This window comes from Sparus aurata, chromosome 5, assembly GCF_900880675.1.
Source record: "Sparus aurata chromosome 5, fSpaAur1.1, whole genome shotgun sequence".
Lineage (NCBI taxonomy): Eukaryota > Metazoa > Chordata > Actinopteri > Spariformes > Sparidae > Sparus > Sparus aurata.
This window is the reverse complement of record NC_044191.1, coordinates 9,414,893-9,433,526: the sequence shown is the minus strand read 5'-3', so window position 1 is coordinate 9,433,526 and position 18,634 is coordinate 9,414,893. Positions and strand designations below refer to the sequence as shown.

At 41.7% G+C, this 18,634-nt stretch overlaps 1 protein-coding gene across 3 annotated transcripts in view; it reads right to left on the bottom strand.

Annotated features, from left to right (window-relative positions):
• The window catches only part of LOC115581881 (tetratricopeptide repeat protein 28), a 208,250-nt gene that overhangs the window by 128,663 nt on the left and 60,953 nt on the right, over positions 1-18,634 (bottom strand). The window contains exon 1 of one of the 3 annotated variants that reach the window (XM_030417379.1): positions 648-1,687. The exons of the other annotated variants lie outside the window; for them this stretch is intronic. Within the exon in view, the coding sequence (XP_030273239.1) occupies positions 648-674 (27 nt within the window). The 5' untranslated portion in view covers positions 675-1,687. Of the gene's footprint in view, positions 1-647; positions 1,688-18,634 lie in introns of those variants that run through there. 3 annotated transcript variants of the gene reach the window in all.

The window sequence follows — 18,634 nt, the reverse complement described above, 5'->3', positions numbered from 1 at the left end:
GATGAGGTGCCCGTTCATTCTGAAACTTTTTGGTTAAAATATGGCTGAGGTGTAATGTTTCATTCACTCTTTGTAGTCGAACCTCAAGAGGATGTGCTCTCTTCTGAAACAGGACACAGGTTGAACACTGTTAAGTCTCACAACTCCAGATATTGAAGAGGTAGACATTAATCACTGTTGCCTTGATTGGTCCAGATAAAGAATGCCGGCCTGTCTGATGCTGTTAGAAGCTCCAGAACACAGAAAACACAGGCCAGAGTGTACCAGATTATCACAGCAACACATTTTACACTATTAATATGCAAGTATAGTGTAGGTGGTACACAGTGCAGTGCCCAGCAACTGATTCCTGTCCGTCTAATAATCATTTAAACAGACAGAGAGAAAAAGGGGTTAAAAATAGCAATAAAGATCAAACTGTAAACTTATTTATCGTTATAGCCTCTTCTACCATAGTTCAGAACAGCGCTGTTCTCTATCTGTGGGTTCCGACATTTGTAGTAAACGAATGGGAAGAACAGCAGCCTGTGAGCGAGCCTCCTCTCCCCAACTTGTGATCTGCCACAGAAACGTTATTTATCGCCACAATTGGAAAAACAAAACAAAAGCAAAAGCAAAAAAAAAAAAAGGTATAAAGCCAGACTCACCTTCTTCCGGGGCTGCCATTTCATCATATTTGTAAACCAAAATGGAACAGCATTAAGATATTATATGAGAATGGAATGCAGATTCAAAGAAATCCAGAGCGCAAGTCATGCTGCCTCTCCACTTCCCTCAATTTTGCAGCAGATTTTCTCCAAGAAGCGATGCATGATGATGTGCGAGTCTCAGCTTTGCGGCAGTTTTTTTTTTGTTGGGGGGGGGGGGAAGACAGCACAGTCAACACAAATCATACACCGGTTAAATCCACAGTTGAGCCCGGAGACTTAATCAGAGACACATGGTGTCGACTGACAGTGTTTGGGGGAAAAGGTTCCTGTGCGTAAATCCAAAGTACGAGTCCGCTTTGAACCCACTCCCTCCTCACTCGGCACGCAGGATCGGCGCCCCCAGGACCAATCCAGACAGATTATGAGGAAAAATGTAATCTTGAACTTTTTTCGACACGGAGTCGTCCCTGTTAGTAGGCTACAGCATAGGTCCAGCGCTCTTCGATCCACAGCAAACGGTCGGACGACGGAATGTGAGCCAAAATGCAGGGATATGCATCACAGAGGTCGAATCCCGTTTTCCAGCGACCGAAACACACTTTGGGAAGTCTTCGTGGAGAAACAGTCAACCGCAGCCCGGCGGAGACAGCGCGACAAGCAGGGAGACTACTTTCGGGAGGAGGAGGAGGGGGCACAACCACCGAGAGAGAAAAAAAAATCCCTGGAATTTCTGTGAGGAGCTGGAAGGATATCCTGATTCCTGCAACAGCAACAAACTGGACTGGCTCTCAGATGACTTCCCTCCCTGCGCTCCCGCAGCCTCGCAGTTAACAGACTTGGAGCTGAGGAGCTGAGCAGGCAGATGGCAGCAGGGTCATAGCGCCGCCGGCTACACATTTGCCCCCAAAAAGTGCGCTTTACATTTACGCACGAAGCTGACGCTGCTGTCCAGACAGGAAACAAGCTGTGGTGTGGTGTGGTCCTCAAGGACACTTTTCCAGGCACCACCCGCGTGCCACCATGCTGTACCAGTCCAACATGCTGTACATACAGGACAGGGTACTCAACTACAGCTTGGTGATCTGCCTTTCTCCCGTCCAAACCTAAAGTGGAAGTTGTCAGTCAACTTAAAGGTCCAGTATGCAGCAGTCAGGGGAACATATTGGCAGACACTGAATTTAATAATCATCATTGTGTTTTCATTTGTGTATAATAAGTAATTTACTGTATATACACAAAGGGAGAAGGTTACACTGCCATGTTTCTACAGTAACTCAGCATGGACAAACCAAACACTGGCTCCAGAGAGGGAATTTTGCACTGTTAGCAGCCACAGTAAGGGACAGTTAGGTGAGGGGTATTCGGTTGGTTCGGCGCTCAATGCTACTCAATTCTGTATGTTAGAACTTTAAACTGTGTTTCAGCATGTAGCAATGCCTATAATGTAGGGGCTATAGTTTATATACAGTCATCTAAAGGCTGTTGAAACATCAGTCATGAAACCATAATCAAATGTCCGTATTTCTTTAAAACCAGTCGCTTGATTACATTCTTCTTAGACATCCCCATTAATGATTTAATGTTTTACAAAAACTGTTGTATATTTTTCACTAAAGACCTTTATGACATATAAGTGTTGTCAAAAATATCAATATATCAACACATATCAATAGTAAATATTTGAAAAGGTTTCAATACAAATTTTCTGCTGTATTGATACATCCGTACCAGCTGCAATATCCCATCTCTGATATCCGGCGATGGAAACGTAACTTTGTTTATATTAGTCGGACCCTTCTTAGTAGCTTCATCGCTAGCGCTCACAGTGTTCTGGGAACCTTATTTTCCTTGAGGATGGCTTGTTTATATGAGAACCAGTTAGTATTAATAGCATATTAATATTGTAATTATTAACTTTATGAGTTTACATTTTTTCCCCAGAAACTCCATAGTGCACCATCAATGTTTCTACAGTTTCTACAGTCTTTCTACTGTTTCTGCTACTTGCCAAAGTTTTATCTTACAACCTTGTTATATTTATCTTAATAAAAACTTTCATGCCCAAATTGTTGGTATCAAATTTTTTAAATTTTTTCAAAGTGTTGTACTGAAGTTAGAAATTTCAGTATCTCGCCAACAACACTACAGAGATTACATTACAAACCTTCTTGACACCTAAAGGAAGGTGAGAGGGTGGATCAGGTGCTCAGCAGGTCTCTGAGAAATAACAGCTCATCACAGTTTAAACTGGTGTTAATGAGCCAAGATATTCAAGTAACATCACACTCCAATGCTGCGGTGACTTGCTGCCGTGATCAGAAGATGCTTTCTGCCCTTCTTTTTGGGAGAATTGCAAATCTAATTCTTGCATAAAAAAGCATGATTTGCGAAGGATGTTGAGCCGTGGACGCTGGAGACAACTAAAGCCTTGTTTATGTACATTTTCCCTGCTTCCTCCTTCTGAGACCAGCTGTCACATACCATCCACTGTGCAATATTTTACTGCACACAGCCATCAGACGCATAACGTCACCCAGGATTTTTGTTTGGCACTGTTTGGCCCGAGTGAGGAAATCTGTGCAGCTTTTAGACTTTTTGTCATTAATTGTGGAAGTGGGCTGAATACAATTCAAAACAGAGGTTATTCTGGGAAGAAACCTCTCGCCACAATTGCTGCCACAGTCACAGAATGAAAACAGCTATCGACAGTCAAAACAGATCCACTGGTGCTGAACCCCAAACCAGAATATTCATCACTGGATATGTGACAGCAGCATTAATGCAGTAACTGCGTTATTGTTTATTCATGAGGAGTCTCCTCAGAGTAAAAGAAAGGCGAATTAAAAAAAAGGTCGATACAGAAGTGAAGTGAAATCAGTTTAAACAACAAGCTTGTGATTTAAATTGGTTTAGGTAATGGACTCTATGGAGCTGTGAGCTGGTCAATACGCCGGTGTCTGTTCAGGGTCAGCAGGGTCCGCGGTGCACCTAAGGGTCATTCAGATAACAAAAGACAAGTAGGAGGAGGGGGACAGGCTGACATATGGCCTTATGGACAACCGCCTGCTGTGCACAGGGAGTCTATGAGACACTTGGTAATCCACATGGATGAACATGAACAAAATGCTTGACACTACACTACCTCTGCATGCACAGCTGGCACCCAAACAGAAGGACACTGTGATCAAAGCACATGTTTGTAGTCAAAGAAGAGGTGGGCTGTTTATGTTACAGTACGGCTCACCTGATAATATATTACTTTAGTCCTCACTGACTCCTGTTGGATCTGTGTTCCATCCAGGAACAGCAGCTCTAAGATACTATTTACATTTAAGTTCCCTTTCGACCATACGCTCGCACTCAGACAGTAAAGTCCAGGCACCTAAAACAGGTTTACACAAGATATTGTTTCATAAAAGGCCTGTTTGATGATCAATCAAAGGCCACTTCAGCGTGCTGTTCAGCACCAGTCTGTTCGTAGTGAAGCCTGTCATCTGGCATCCCCATACAGAAGCAGGCTCCCTGTGCGTGCCTCTGCTTTCCCAATCAGAGCCGCACAGGAAATCAGACTCCAGCCTTCAGAGGGAAAAACGAAAACCCCCTCTTTCATTTTCCACAACTTGGAGCCGGTTTAAAAGTTTATGCTTCCTTTTCTTGTTCTTGCCAATCATGCCCTCAAAAATGTCTCCTCTGTATGTTTTGATGGCGGGCTGATTTCATAAAGATGAGCTTGGTTAGTCTATAGGTTTTTCTCCTGCATAAAAATAAAGGCTGACTCATGGTAAATGTAAGATGTTCATCACCCTCCTGCAGGCTACCTCAGGACTGACAGCTGTCTTTCCAAATGTCACAGTCAGTCATTAACTTCTACTGCAATTGACACAAAGAGGAAAACACGGCTTATTTTGCGATTTTGGTAAGAATACTTTTGACGGAGCAGCGTGAAGGGAGATATCTTTTAAAACTACCAGTAACCCGCTAGGAATTAATTCTAGTCATTTGTCCTTGTAACAGTTATTTTTTTCCTCCACAAGGAACACATTTTAGTTTGGTTTGTACCTTGAAACTGCAGCAGTTTAAAAAGTCTTATTTAGCCTCCAGCGAATCAGTTACACACAAAAAAATGTGAAAGCTTTGTGCAACTTGTGAAGTTTAATGTTTCAATAAAATCTCTCTGCATGAAACTGCTGAACATTTGCCTGCTTCTATCTGTGGGCTTGCCTGTTTATTAGTCCACATGATGTAAAACGTGCATCGCCCACACGATAGTAGCGGAGGCTGTTTGAGAAAATGAGGACTGTCAGGAAGGTTTTTGAAAAGCCCACAGAGGAGCAACACTCCAAAAAGCCCTCCTGAATGTCTGAGGGTAATTTGTTTTCACACACTCTGGCTCTTAAGTCACGACACTGGAGTGTCGCTGTGTGCTATCTGTCCCCCTGTTTGAATAAACAGCGACCTTTTAATTACAAGGGTTGGAGTTTCAAAGCAATAAATTCCACAGCGAGAGCAGAGATATGTACCCTGATGTCACACGCACAGACATATGCATGTAGCGATATGCGAGCACCTGTGTGGACAATACTGAAGAACACATATTATCATTAATATCATTATTCATAAAGGAAAGAGCCTTGCAACTAATTCATTACATTTCCAGCACGGAAATTTATAACGAAGAATATAATTCACAGTGTTTGACAGATTGCCTCCCCACTAAGACATGGCAGATGGATGAATTAGTTTTAAAATGCTTAACAACATTATAATAATAAAAGTGTTAAATGGCAATGACACACAGCCGCTCTGTTGTGCCGTACATCACTGAAAACAAATAACCCTCATCAGCATTCATTCATTCATTCACCTCTCTTACTGTGCTCCATTCTTGGATGATGTTGTGTCAAAATTTAGCCTGCTGTGGACTATGTGAGAGGGGTGTGCACGAGGGTGTGTGCATGTGAGCGTGTGTGTAAGTACATGCATGCGTGTGTCTTACTTGGAGCTTGGTGTTGATTAAGTGTCTGGAGCCTGAGGGGGGATAATGAGAGGCTCTAATTAATGAGCCTGTGCATATCTCAGAGTCACAGGGTCCTATCTGCAGAGAACAAGTCCACACACACCCATACTTGCAACACACACACACACACACACACACACACACCTCAGTGCACCGTGGGGATCTTTCCCCACACTGCACAGCATTTTCTCAAGGGAAGCCCAGCTGGGAGTGTGTCACTCTGGCTGCTGTCCCTGATAAGTGTCCTCTAATAGGGATGGATGGGGGTTAGGGAGCCCCGCTATGAGAAGGTCACATGCACTGACCACCCAACGTGCCCCGAGCAAAGGCTGATGTTACACACTCTGAAAACCATTCCAAATCTTATTTGTTTGCTGGGTCCTGTCCACGGGGAGCAGAGCGGTTCATCTCAAGAGGACACAGAGTGAAGGCAAAACACTCACTCAGACACCAGGATGAATCAGTCGGGTCAGTGTTCAGCTGGAGGCAACCACTACTCACTATGCAGTTTAATAAACAGTTCAAAGACTGTGACGATTTGGTCCTGAATGAGAATAGCTGTTTTCTAGAAGGTGAAGAATACATGTTTTTTTTCAGATTTCTTTCTTCAGTGCCCTCAATTTAGAGTCTGCTGGTGAGCAGGGTGTACTCTCAGGGACCATTTGTGACCATTGTGCACAGTAGGTGATTTGTTAATTTTTAACAGGGGGGAAGGCCCAATGGGAGCACCATCCTGCCCTGACACACCTGTGTACACCTCCCAAAGGACATTGTTGCAAGACGCCTTAAAGGAGAACTTCGGTCGATTTAAACATGCAGCTTCATTGCTCAAGCTACCCTTGACTTGAATTTGGTCCAGCCATTACAGAGCTCCGTGAACGGAGATGTAGCATTGAACGCTAACAGCATGGGGTCAGAACTTCACACTGTGTTTTAACCGTCTTAACATGCTCCACATCTCACACCAGAAGTTATGCAACATCAGCAGACACCTTAGCACACAGCACTGTAGCGTGTATGACTCAAACTGAATAAAAAAGTAGTTAAAACAGTGTGTTTGTGCAAGGAGCTACATACCTGTTTGTTGACATCCGTGTGTTCCGGTAGCTAGACCAAACTAGTCAATCCGTCGAGCGTGCACTTACTCCCTCACTGGCGGAGACGGAAACATATTCCAGCATTTTCGTGTTTATGTTCATAATGTACATGTCCATGTTACAGCCTGTCATGAGCCATGAGCCTTACAATAGCCTGTTTAGCCTGTTAAGTGCACACTCGATGGATATGCTAGTTTGGTCTAGCTACCGGAACACACGGATGTCAACAAACAGGTAAGTAGCTCCTTGCACAAACACACTGTTTTAACTACTTTTTTATTCAGTTTGAGTCATACACGCTACAGTGCTGTGTGCTAAGGTGTCTGCTGATGTTGCATAACTTTTGGTGTGAGATGTGGAGCATGTTAAGATGCTTAAAACACAGCGTGAAGTTCTGACCCGATGCTGTTAGCGTTCAATGCTACATCTCCGTTCACGGAGCTCTGTAATGGCTGGACCAAATTTGTTCGCGTCTTCGGTACTCGCAAGTCAAGGGTAGCTTGAGCAATGAAGCTACATGTTTAAATCGACCGAAGTTCTCCTTTAACCATAACTGATAACTGATTGTGCATGTTGTTTGCGTGTGTATTGTTTTCATTCATGTATTTGAACTCACATATACGTAGGGCTGCTCGATTACGGCAAAAATCATAATCACGATTATTTTGATCGATATTGTAATCACGATTATTAAAGACGATTATTCACTGGTTTGAGAACAAGCACTTATTGAACTTTGAACTCTGGTATTTCCTTTATCGCGATAAGTTTGACCTGAAAAAGAAGAAAAATGCAAATAAATAAGAGAAAAATATATCAATAAAATGAATTAAATAATATGTAAAAATAAAAAATAAACACTACCGCTGCGGCTCGACCATAGGTCCGTTGTGGTGGCAAAACTTCTCTTGCAACTTTTCCACGACATTCGTCATAAAGGGCAGGCAGCTCAATTCTGCTGATATGGTGACGTGATGGTAACACATACCGCTTGTCCAATGTTAATCAGTTTATTGAACCCCGGGTCGCTAACGGTGTTGATAGGACACATATCTTTGGCAATCATGTATGTGACGGCATCCATTATTTCTTTACGCCTGTGGGAGCTGGGTGGATATGCGGTGGCATTGTAAAGTGTGTCCCTAGTTTAGGACTGGGTGGCGGTGGCAGGAGTCGGGGAGCTTTTCATTTTTGTTCCTTCACTACTTGGTCATGTATTACTCTGTGTGTGGCCTTTAAATGGTTAAATAAATTGGTCGTGTTCCCTCGAGGTGCAGACACGGCCGCGTGACATATCTTGCACAATATCTTTGTTTGTCAGACTCCTCGAAACCAAAGTGTTTCAACACCACAGAATTCACTTTACCTTTCTTCCCGACCAAAGGCGGCATTTCTGCCATCTTCTACCGTCTTCTTCTACACATTTTTTCAGAACACGCACTGGCAACACGCACTGGAGTGGCTGAAAGCGAAAATCTTCAGGCGGGGGCGGAGCAGAGTGCACAGGTGGAGATGGAAGGGTTCGCTGCATTTACCACACAGGACACAGCGTGTGGCAGAATGATCGTTTTATTACGATTATCTTGTTTTCATGATCGAGGGAAGCCAAAATCGAAATCGAAATTGAAATTCAATTAATCGCCCAGCCCTACACATACATGCATGGTGAGCGATAGTCTGCCTTATAGGACCGTTTGAATGGTTTTATGAGAAGCTTTCTGTTGGAAAGCCTTAAAGAAATCAGTTGATATGATATAAAAATGGATAAAGACTATTATCATTGCGTCCCCTGTGTAGGTAGAGGTATTGATTTTTACTTTTAGATAATGAATTTTTTTGTTTTTCCAGTTATCTAAAAGAATATTTTCAGTTTTAAGTTGCAGGTTAGGTTTAGGCAACAAAAATACCTGGTTAGATTAAGGAAAAGATCATGGTTTGGATTTAAGAAATAAAAAAAGTAAAGTTCACTTTTGATTTCACTCTGGACACGAACATGAAATTAACAAATAATCCCTCAAATTACAAGTGAGAAGGCACCAGACGTGAGTTGACAAAGGTACGTACCAGGCACACAACACTCATTGTTGTGTCATTAAGGTGTCATTCAAAGGGGGAATTACAAAATAGTTTTTAGGGAGTCCCATCACACTCAACAATACTAGGACCATCTAAAACTACTATTCTCAAAATGTGGCACCTGTGCGCAGAGGAATCCCAGTATGCATATATATGTCTTTGCTTTATGAAATTAGTTTAAATACATACAGTCAATACTCTCAAAATACTGCAGAATTTAGTCATGATCATGATTTGCTATGAGCTTAATTCAACCTGTGATGTAAGACAGTAAATGAGGTAAAAATGAAGGGTTCAAAAACACTACAAACATGACTCCAATGGGAACTATCAGATATAGAAGTGCAGGGCAGATGACAAACCAACCAACCAAAAAACAAACAAGATTGATAATAATGTGGACATGTGTAATAATCAGAACATTCAAATGAACAAATAACTACATGAATAAAATGTCTAATTTGAGTAATAATAAGCATAAATATCTGAATTTTAAAAACAAAATATTAGTTTCAAACTATCACGCAATTTTGGGATTTTCTGTTTACGCTTCATAAGCCAATATACCAGTATCATCTGTGTTTATTCTGCTTTACTGTGTCTGACAAGAATTGTATGTTTCCAAGTCCAATCTGTCTTTTGGTAAGTGAGAACATTTAAAAAAAAACTTGTGAGATTTGGTGGAAAGTTTGACCACAGGCCAGGAAATGTAACCTGACGTGCCAGATGGTTTGTTTCACAAAACCATCTGGAGAGGAGCCACTAGAAACTGTTAGCAAAACGGCAGGCACTTTCAAAAAATACTTGGCAGGTGATTAGAAGAGCCATCTGTCTATTACGGTCTATCACAAGTTAACTTCAACCAATCAGATCAAGAGAAGAAGAGCACTATGACCAGTGGAGCCAGTTGGTAAATTAAACTCTTACCAAGTCAGTCGGGAGGTAGCTAAAACATGTTTTCCATTGTGAAAAGTCATCAGTGCCGTTCTGTGCTCTTCTTTCAATGAAAATATACTTTCCAGTTATGATATTACTGATGCTATAGCAGCGTCTACATTCTTGATGACTGGAAGCTGGTTGGTTCAACACCTGTGTATTTGGCCACAAGCGCATACCTTGAAGCCTGGCTGGATGGATCTCACAAATCCAGCTGCCTTGCAAGATAAAAGGAAACACTGAATAGCCACCATCTTGGTATTGAATACCAACACACAGTCTGTAGCATTTACAATGTCTTGCAAAGCAGTTTTTGACTCTGACCAGCAGCTCTAAAGGTTGTTCTGTCAGTCGGACGGTCGGTTGTTCACAAATATTTCCCCATCTTTTGACTGCCACAGTTTTTGCCCTGGGATGCTGAAATATAGCATGGAGGTCAAGTGTATGTGTTGGTGTGTGTGTGTGTGTGTGTGTGTGTGTGTGTGTGTTTGTGTGTGTGTGTGTGAAGACGTGCGTTTATGTTCTTGTCAAGTGGCAAAGGCCCATCACAAAAAGGCACATAACCTCCAAATGGATTCAAGGACTTGCTCAAGATTTTGTGGAAGGTATTCAGGGAACTTTTGAATTATCAAACTCACCTAGGCTCATCTGCTACACAGACTTGATCTCTTACTGGAACAAGAAGAACCATATTTCTCTGACCACAATGAACTATATATTTATGAGAAATGATGCGTCCTGAAAGAAAAACATGTGACAAGGATTCTAATATTTCCAGATATCACCACCCTTCCCCCTCTGTTGGCTGATCTGTTTATTTGTCCACAAAGCTTTGTACACCCTATAGCAACCGCAACTTTCTGTCTATGAGACTGAAGTTTGCCATGATGGTCTGGTGTGATATATATATATATATTTAAAAAACATAAAAAGAAATCTAAAGATGTTAGCTGTGATACAACTCTAACTACAGAGTGCCAATTACAAGACAAACTGCCATGTCTCATGTGCGTGAATCGAAGCTAATTAGCGAATGGTGGGTTGATAATATAAAGATTGCGTACATTCAGATGCAAGAACTCGATGCATACAGTGCACATGCATTTCTTCTGAGGCCCCTGGAGTGTAAATGTTTTCATTGTGTCCCTATACACCCAAAAGCTCATCGTTAGTACCACAGAGAAAACATAAACACCCTTATCTGCATTCTGTAAAGTTTGTGATAATGAAAACGCTATTGAAAGCTCTTTTTCTTTTGAGATAGTGTTTAATCAATGATTCCTTACATAGCATGATAAAGACATATGATTATGATCTATTTATTCTCTTTAAGTCCCATCCACTAATTTTCTCTTCTTCCCTTTTCATCTCCCAATTAAAACTAATGAAGAGTGGCTTGTTTTTCCCCTGGAGTCGCTCAGCAGTAGATTTGTGTGATGACATTACGCAAAGAAAAGGACCTTTGCTTTAGAGTTGTGTTTAATAATTCAGTGGTCTTGGACATGGATGAAACAGGCTCCAGCATATTGTTTAAATCAGGCCAGCAGTTAAATCGGCGCTGGGGTTTGACGTCTGTGGCAGGATCAATAATAACAGTGTTGCCACATACTCCTCCGACACATGAGACCAAGATCTTGTGTGGTCCTACTTGGTAAATATATACTAAACATAGAGACGGAGCAGGACAATGAATTCAAATGTGTTTGTGTCTATCTGCTTCCACGAACACAAATACACTCACACACGCACATAAAAACACACACAACCGTGCTGTGGTCAGACCCACCCATCCCTAGTCCCTCATTTAGAAAACCCCAAAACCAAACTCATGCCTCTCTTTTTCAATTACCTTTCTTCCCACCATCGTCACCACGCCAAATCTATCTGAATTCTCCCACAGTCTCCTTTTTATTTTTTTCCTTTTTCTCTCTCGAATCAAATGTATCCATGTGTCACCATCACAAACACACCCACACACACATGCACACACTCAGTCACACACCACAATCTGGTAATCATAATAAGCACATTAAAGCATTAAAGCTACAATTTATGGGCAATGATCTCTTGAACAGACTACAATTAATAGCAAATAACTGCACAAATATTTAACTACTTCTCAGATCGTCTGTAGCTCCTCGTTTGGTTACTGTGGTTGTACAAATGTAGATTTATTGGAGCTGAAAGTGGCTGAGCCAAAGCCAGAGCAGATACTGTGGCTTTTTCTTCAACAAAACAGTTTTTCTTCAATGATTGGGCTATAATACCTTAATACTCAGGGCTTATTATGCCAATGACAGCGCTTCTTAACCTTACTAATCTAACCCTATGGGAGCGCATCAAATGTGAATTAACCCTTCAGAAGTGTGGATGCACAAAAGGATTCAGTAATGACTCCATCCCTCTGCAGAGTGAGAAAGGAAAAGTCAATGAACACAACGTTGAAGTACTGAGTACAGTAAGTACTTTAGCAGCTGCTCTATCGGGTACAGTAGTTCCTGGTAACTGTTGTGAAGGGATTAGGCCAGTCCACTCCTTAAATCACTCTGACTTCAGATCAAAGGGGTTAAAGCAGGATTAGGATTAATCTGCCTTGGTAGAACAGGTGTTAATCCCTTAATTTAGCCATGTAGCACAGGCAGGCCTCTCTTTCATCTCAACACCTGACTCACTGCTCGGAATACAGAGAGCTCGGTTACAGGAAAGTAGCACTGTTGTTACCCCAGCAGAATTAGTTGTCCGCCCTCACCCTGACCGCTCTGATAACGGACCCTGCTCTAATGTATCAGCAAGACGACTTCATTTGCATGCAGCCAGTGTTTTTAGAGCGGCTGAGTCAAACAGCTGTGCTCTCTGCCTCCTTTGAAAGCAGGGTTACGCAAAGCATACTTTATGATTTGCGATACTAACGGGGTGGCTTATAGGATATCCTCGGGCAAGGTGCATCGAATACTTCAGCAGGAATAAAACAGGCCTGTGCTGCTGATAGGCATCGTGTAGAGGCTCAGAAGCTGATGTAGCAGAAGATGGGAGTCATAGGGGGTTTGACTGCACTCCAAGGACAGCAACACTCCAGTCCTTTCCTATCAAACCCTTCAACACATGCTGCCTCTCACCCCCACCAGCTTCCTCCCCTGCTGTCAAACCTCCTTGTCATCGGTTTGACTTTTCCACTCCAATCATCTTCACCCCACTCCAGCTCTGCCTCCTGTCAGCGGAGAGTCCACTATGAAACTTGCGTTTAGAGTGCTGGGACAAAAACTCAGCTGTGATAAACTGACTCCGAATCTAAGCACAAACTCTGTCAGTTCACCTGTCAGGATGCTAAAGACAGCTCATTAGCATTTGGAGGGCAGCTGCAGTGGTGGTGGTGAAGCTGCTTCCCACAGAGCTCCTGTCTGCTGCCACAGTCACCAGTTTGGCCAGTGGGTTTGCCCCAGTCCGAACCTCCAGTCCCAGGCTAGACCACGCCATCTGGCCGGCCTGGTAACAGCCGGCCACTCTCCCCTGCTGGCCCACTGAAAACAGGAAGACAACTGGAGGAAGGTCAGGCCACTCCAGGATGGGCCAGAAGAGAGAGAAAGAGATGGAGTCGTGGATGTACTGAGGAGGGACGAAGAGTGACGGATAAACTAATGGATGAGAGAGAAAGTAAAGAGAGGGACTATAAGAGACAGAAAGGACACTGCTTCCTTTAAGCTGCCACCCTCAGTGTGACTCAATGACTGATGAATCCTTCTGTCTTTGCTTCCACGGTGTGTGTGCCTGTGTGTGTGTGTGTGTGTGTGTGTGTGCGCACGTGCATGCATGTGTGTAAGAGAGTGTTCTGTGTGTGAGCATGTGTGCACGCATGACTACAATCCCACTTTTCTCAAACACATCATGACAGCTCACAGCCGGAGCGAAAGCTTCATTTACCCACAATTCAGCAGTAATTCGCAGATCCCCAGCAGGACTTCCAGTATGGATGACCATTTGGAAGGTCATTAGAAATGCGGTTAAAAAAAGCACACAGGAGATGTTTCTTTTTCAGGCTTAAGTGTGAACAGAGAAGTCATTACATTTACATTACTATGACACAGTGAAGAGTATGAATGTGCTTAATCTTGGAACATCCTCGATATATGAATCACATCACCCACTGAGTTTGTTCAACCACAGTGTGATATAGTTCTCTACGTTCTGAAACCCACTTCCTTTGCTCATTAGTGCAATGGCAGAGAGTATGAAGCACGCAGAAACAGATTCATTTGGTGCTGGTTGAGAAGTTAAGACACGGTTTCTTAATGTGTTAAGTACTGCACAAAAACAGTACTGTCTGGCTTTTAAAATTGCATAACATAGTCTTAATATTCAGCTTTTTGTTGGGCATTTTCGGGCTCTATAAAAGAAAGATCTCATCATAAAGAATACATTTAAAAATGTAATGTGTTTACCCCCACTTTCATATTAATGCACAAAATGTTTCCGTTACACTTTGATCAAGGCTAAAAGATTTACATTTAATATTCCCCAAAACACTACACTGCATAAATCAAATTTAGCCGTGATCCAAGCTTTAAATAATAAGATTAAAAACACAATATCAAAAAGACATTTTGCTTAAATGAACTGCTATTCCTAAAAACTGTAAAAGAGCATATGTATATTAAGTCACTAAAGTTCTGCTTTATTTTTTCAAAGTGCCACTCTTAGAGATCTTACTAAAGAGGCCATCTTTACACTGATGTTGGAGTGTAAAGATTCAAAATTATCAGTGAATTGACACAACAATCTGTGGGCTGATTGATCAAATCTTGCTGGTCGTCTCGGGCTCCGGGATTTTTGTAAATAGCCATTGTGATTAAATTAGCAATGATAAACTGCCACATTTTTTGTTATGTTTAGTATAGTAGCAAGTACCCAAAAGCCATACTTCAGCTAAAGTAACAATATTGTATTCAAATATTACTGTGGTAACAGTTAAAAGTCCAGTGTGTGGGACTAAAGATGATCTTTTTGTAGAAACCTGACAGCAAACAGGGCATACTGTTCGTTATAATTTTCGGTACAAGTGGAAAAAAGTCACAAAAATCCCAAATGGATGAGGCTAGGTTTGTTTTCATTCATTTCCAACTGACAGTAGTGCAGTTACAATTAAGTTAGTTAAGACATTACAAATGTTTAAAGTTGCATTTAAAAAGACGATAAATAGGGGCAAAAGTTTGCAATTAAATAAGACTAAAGAAATTGCAATAAAAGATAATGACAAAGGCAAACAAATAATCAGTTATAGATTATGAAGAAGTGTATTCAAGTTATTGTAAAGCCATGTGCATCAGAACATATTCAGATATATTTGTCATATGACTGCATGCACCGAACCGTGACGTCCATACTAAGTCGTACGAGTACTCCTAGTTCCTAGTGGAAACATAATACATTATGATAATCATGTTTTCCTTTGTGCATTGTCACCTGACAGTAGGAATCTGTCTTTGTCTTTTTGCTACCTTAGAATAAGCCTCATATCTACAGAGGGAGCAGGTCCTCTTCAACTGAGTCTGCTATATTGTATACAAGTCTATACCTATTTCTTACTTTTTTTGTATTGTTTATTCTTTTACTATTATTATTGTTTATTACAATACCACTGTCCTTTGGCTGCTGTGATGAAGAAATGTCTCTGTTTGCGGGACACATAAAGGGATTCTGATTCTGATTCTGATATGGCACCAGCATGTTTCTGCAGTAGCCCAAAACGGACAGATCACACTTGCACTAGAGAGGGACTTCATAGTAGCGGGTGAGGCGAGGGGTGGTCAGTGGGTGGTAATCTGTAACCTCATCGCTAGATGCCACAATATCCTACAAACTGGACCTTTAAAGTAAATCACATGGATAGGACTCGAAGAAAGGTACTTGAATTTTATTTTTATACTCCACTACATTTATTTGACTTTTAACTTCAGTTATTAGTTACTTTTATTCTGATTATCAGAATTAGTGTTGTTTTTTTTTTAAGTTATAAAATTAACAAAGTGCACTAAAAAGTACAATATTTCCCTCTAAAATGTAGTGGAGTGGAAGTATGAAGTAGAAGATAATACTCAAGTAAGGTACAAATACCTCAGAGTTGTCCTTAGGTTCAGTACTTGAGTAAATGTTCTTTGTTACTTTCCACCACTGCCTTCCAGTGTCTTCTTCACTGACATGTTGACCTTCACAGGTCTGACAGCTGAGGAAGAATACTTACCTGATACACTCACCTGATATTGTCTGAATAAATGCAAATTTAAGCGCCTGTGCAGCTCAGAGAAGCAAACATCAGCAATTTTCAGAGTAGGTTAGTCTCTCTCTGACCCTCATTCTTTCTCCATTCTCAGTCTCTCCATCTCTGTCTCAGTCTCCTTCCCCCTCCCTGGGCCAGCCAGGACTTCTCTGTCCTTCATCCTCATTCTATTTCATGCCTCGTCCTTCTCTTGCTCGGTCCTCATCCATCACCACCCGCACCCTGCGCTGCACCGACCCCCTCCCCTTCCAGTATCCAGCCTGGCCAGATACAGATACAGCCTTCACTGGGCCTCAGTGCTGACACAGTCCTCTGTGACTCATCACTTCATCGGACTCCATTTGGCATTCATCACATCACAACATCTCTCTATCACCATCTGATTGAGACACATCAGGAAAAGAGAGACTCCAATCAACCATATTTTATTTCATAACTATGTCATGCCCCTGTGTCAGAGCACTTAATAAGAATTTGTGGCAACTCATAACTAAAGGCTTTATTAAGATGAATGCTGTGGTACTTAATGTGACAATGGCTTATTTGCTGGATTTATTATGAGCTGAATTGAATCACTTCACAGGACATGGAGCTGAATCATGATCAAGTGCTTCTCGCAAGTCACTGAATGAAACGGTGACCATAAACATCTCAGCTTTGAAGCTTTTAAAGCTTTGAAAATACAAAAAATGCTACGTTAATGGTTCAGTATGTTTGAAAGAAACCAGGTCATATTACGTGTTGTCCGGCCACGTTTCAAGACAGAAATGCCTGTTTTGAATAGCCACACGTGTCCCCTCATTAAACAGCCACCCTGATCTCTTTTTAAGAAGTCTGTGGGTTTTGCATTTCTTCTTCTGTGGTCCCGACGCAATGAACCATACTAATACAGATTAGGGCATGCACTTTCAGTCTCTATTCAGAGGCATGAGAAGATATTAGACCCTGTTGGTTGATCCAACAGTTTGTTGGAAGCATTCCGAGGCTCATAGTAATGCTACTGGTTCCAGTGAATACAGTCAAGGAGCTCTGGTTTCAGTAATACATCAATGAGTTTAAAGACCTATCAGACCAAAAAACACTGCACTGTGGCTTATTATAGAAAAAGGAAGAATTTAACAAGACTGCAAAGATGTCGTAAGGATAGTTTTGTCTCAATCTTGATGATTGCATTTAGGGTTTGGCCGATGACAATGCCATCGTCCAACTAATAATCCCTGACCATCGTAACATAGTGATTTAAAAGGCTCCCCACCAGAGAGCACAGTTAGGAGGCATGTCCACACAAAGTTGCCATGGGGCAAGAGTTCTTTTTTGTGATATGTAGGGAGAGGAAATGAAAATTAGTATGTTGGAGCTAATACACAACTGCTGCCATACAACAACACTTAAGGGACATGCTGCCTCAAATTCATAAACAATGATGTCATTGTCCATCACAGTACTTCACAGCAGACATTGTCATATGCCAATTTGGCAGAGATTGCCCAACCCTAATTGCATTGTAAAAATTTGTGATGTAATTGATGTGACAGAACATATAAACATCGGCTCCCAACGTGTCAAATACAGGAGCCTGACAATGATAATAATATATGAACTGTTTGTCAGCAAGTAAAAGTTTATTTTGAAAGACTAATAGGATGTATAGCTGACCACGGAGCCGTTATTTTGAAAGTCTAACCAGATGTTGTATATTATGTATTATTGCTAACTTCAGCATGAAGAGGGGTAGGCAGAGTGTCATGCCAGCAGGGGCTGACCCCACTGATTTCAAAAATGTTTCTGATTGTATGTAAGCTTATCAGAAACGACCCTACATTTCACTTGAGTTATTACCTCAGTAAACAGTTTGCAATTGAGTATGGTATCTCAATCCCTAGTTTCAAATATTCTTCAATAAAGCTGATTATGTTCTCTTTTAAATTATGGTCCCGTTTAGAATAAAATAAATGAAAAAGCAGAGCATGTGTCTACCTTGTGATTGAAAACTCCCTCCCACAGCGTGTCTTCAGGTTCATGCTCAGATCCAATAAGTATAACCTTCCAAGCTCCTCCCTATCATCCAAATATGGTCATTTCTGCCAACAATAAACAAAAAACTGATGGCCTTAATGACAAACTTCAATACAATAGTCCACATACCAGAGTTTGATGTCATGATGGGTTTACACTTGATCTAAATACATTATTTCTCTGCAAACAAACTGTTGCCTTTAAAGAACTGTGTTGTAACTGAGCATCTTTTGAAATTTGATCATCACATCTAGTTTCGGGGCAGATCTTTAGTTCACAGGTGCCAGTAAACATGAAGACTAGGAGATCAGGTTCCAGGGCAACCAAAGGCCCAGTGTAGTCCATCTACTGCCCTTCACTGTAAACAGGCCTCGTCTCAGGACTGTATGATGTGGCTGGAGAAAAAGTACAAAGGATGATGTAATGCTGGTGAAAGCTGAGTTTGAGAATTGTGGAGTTTCCATGTTGCGTCCCAACTGAAGCTTCCCACACCCCAGCACCTCTCAGATGGGCTGGGCATCCCTCAAAACCCCCCCCTGAGGAGCACAACAGATGTGTGTGGATACTCTGT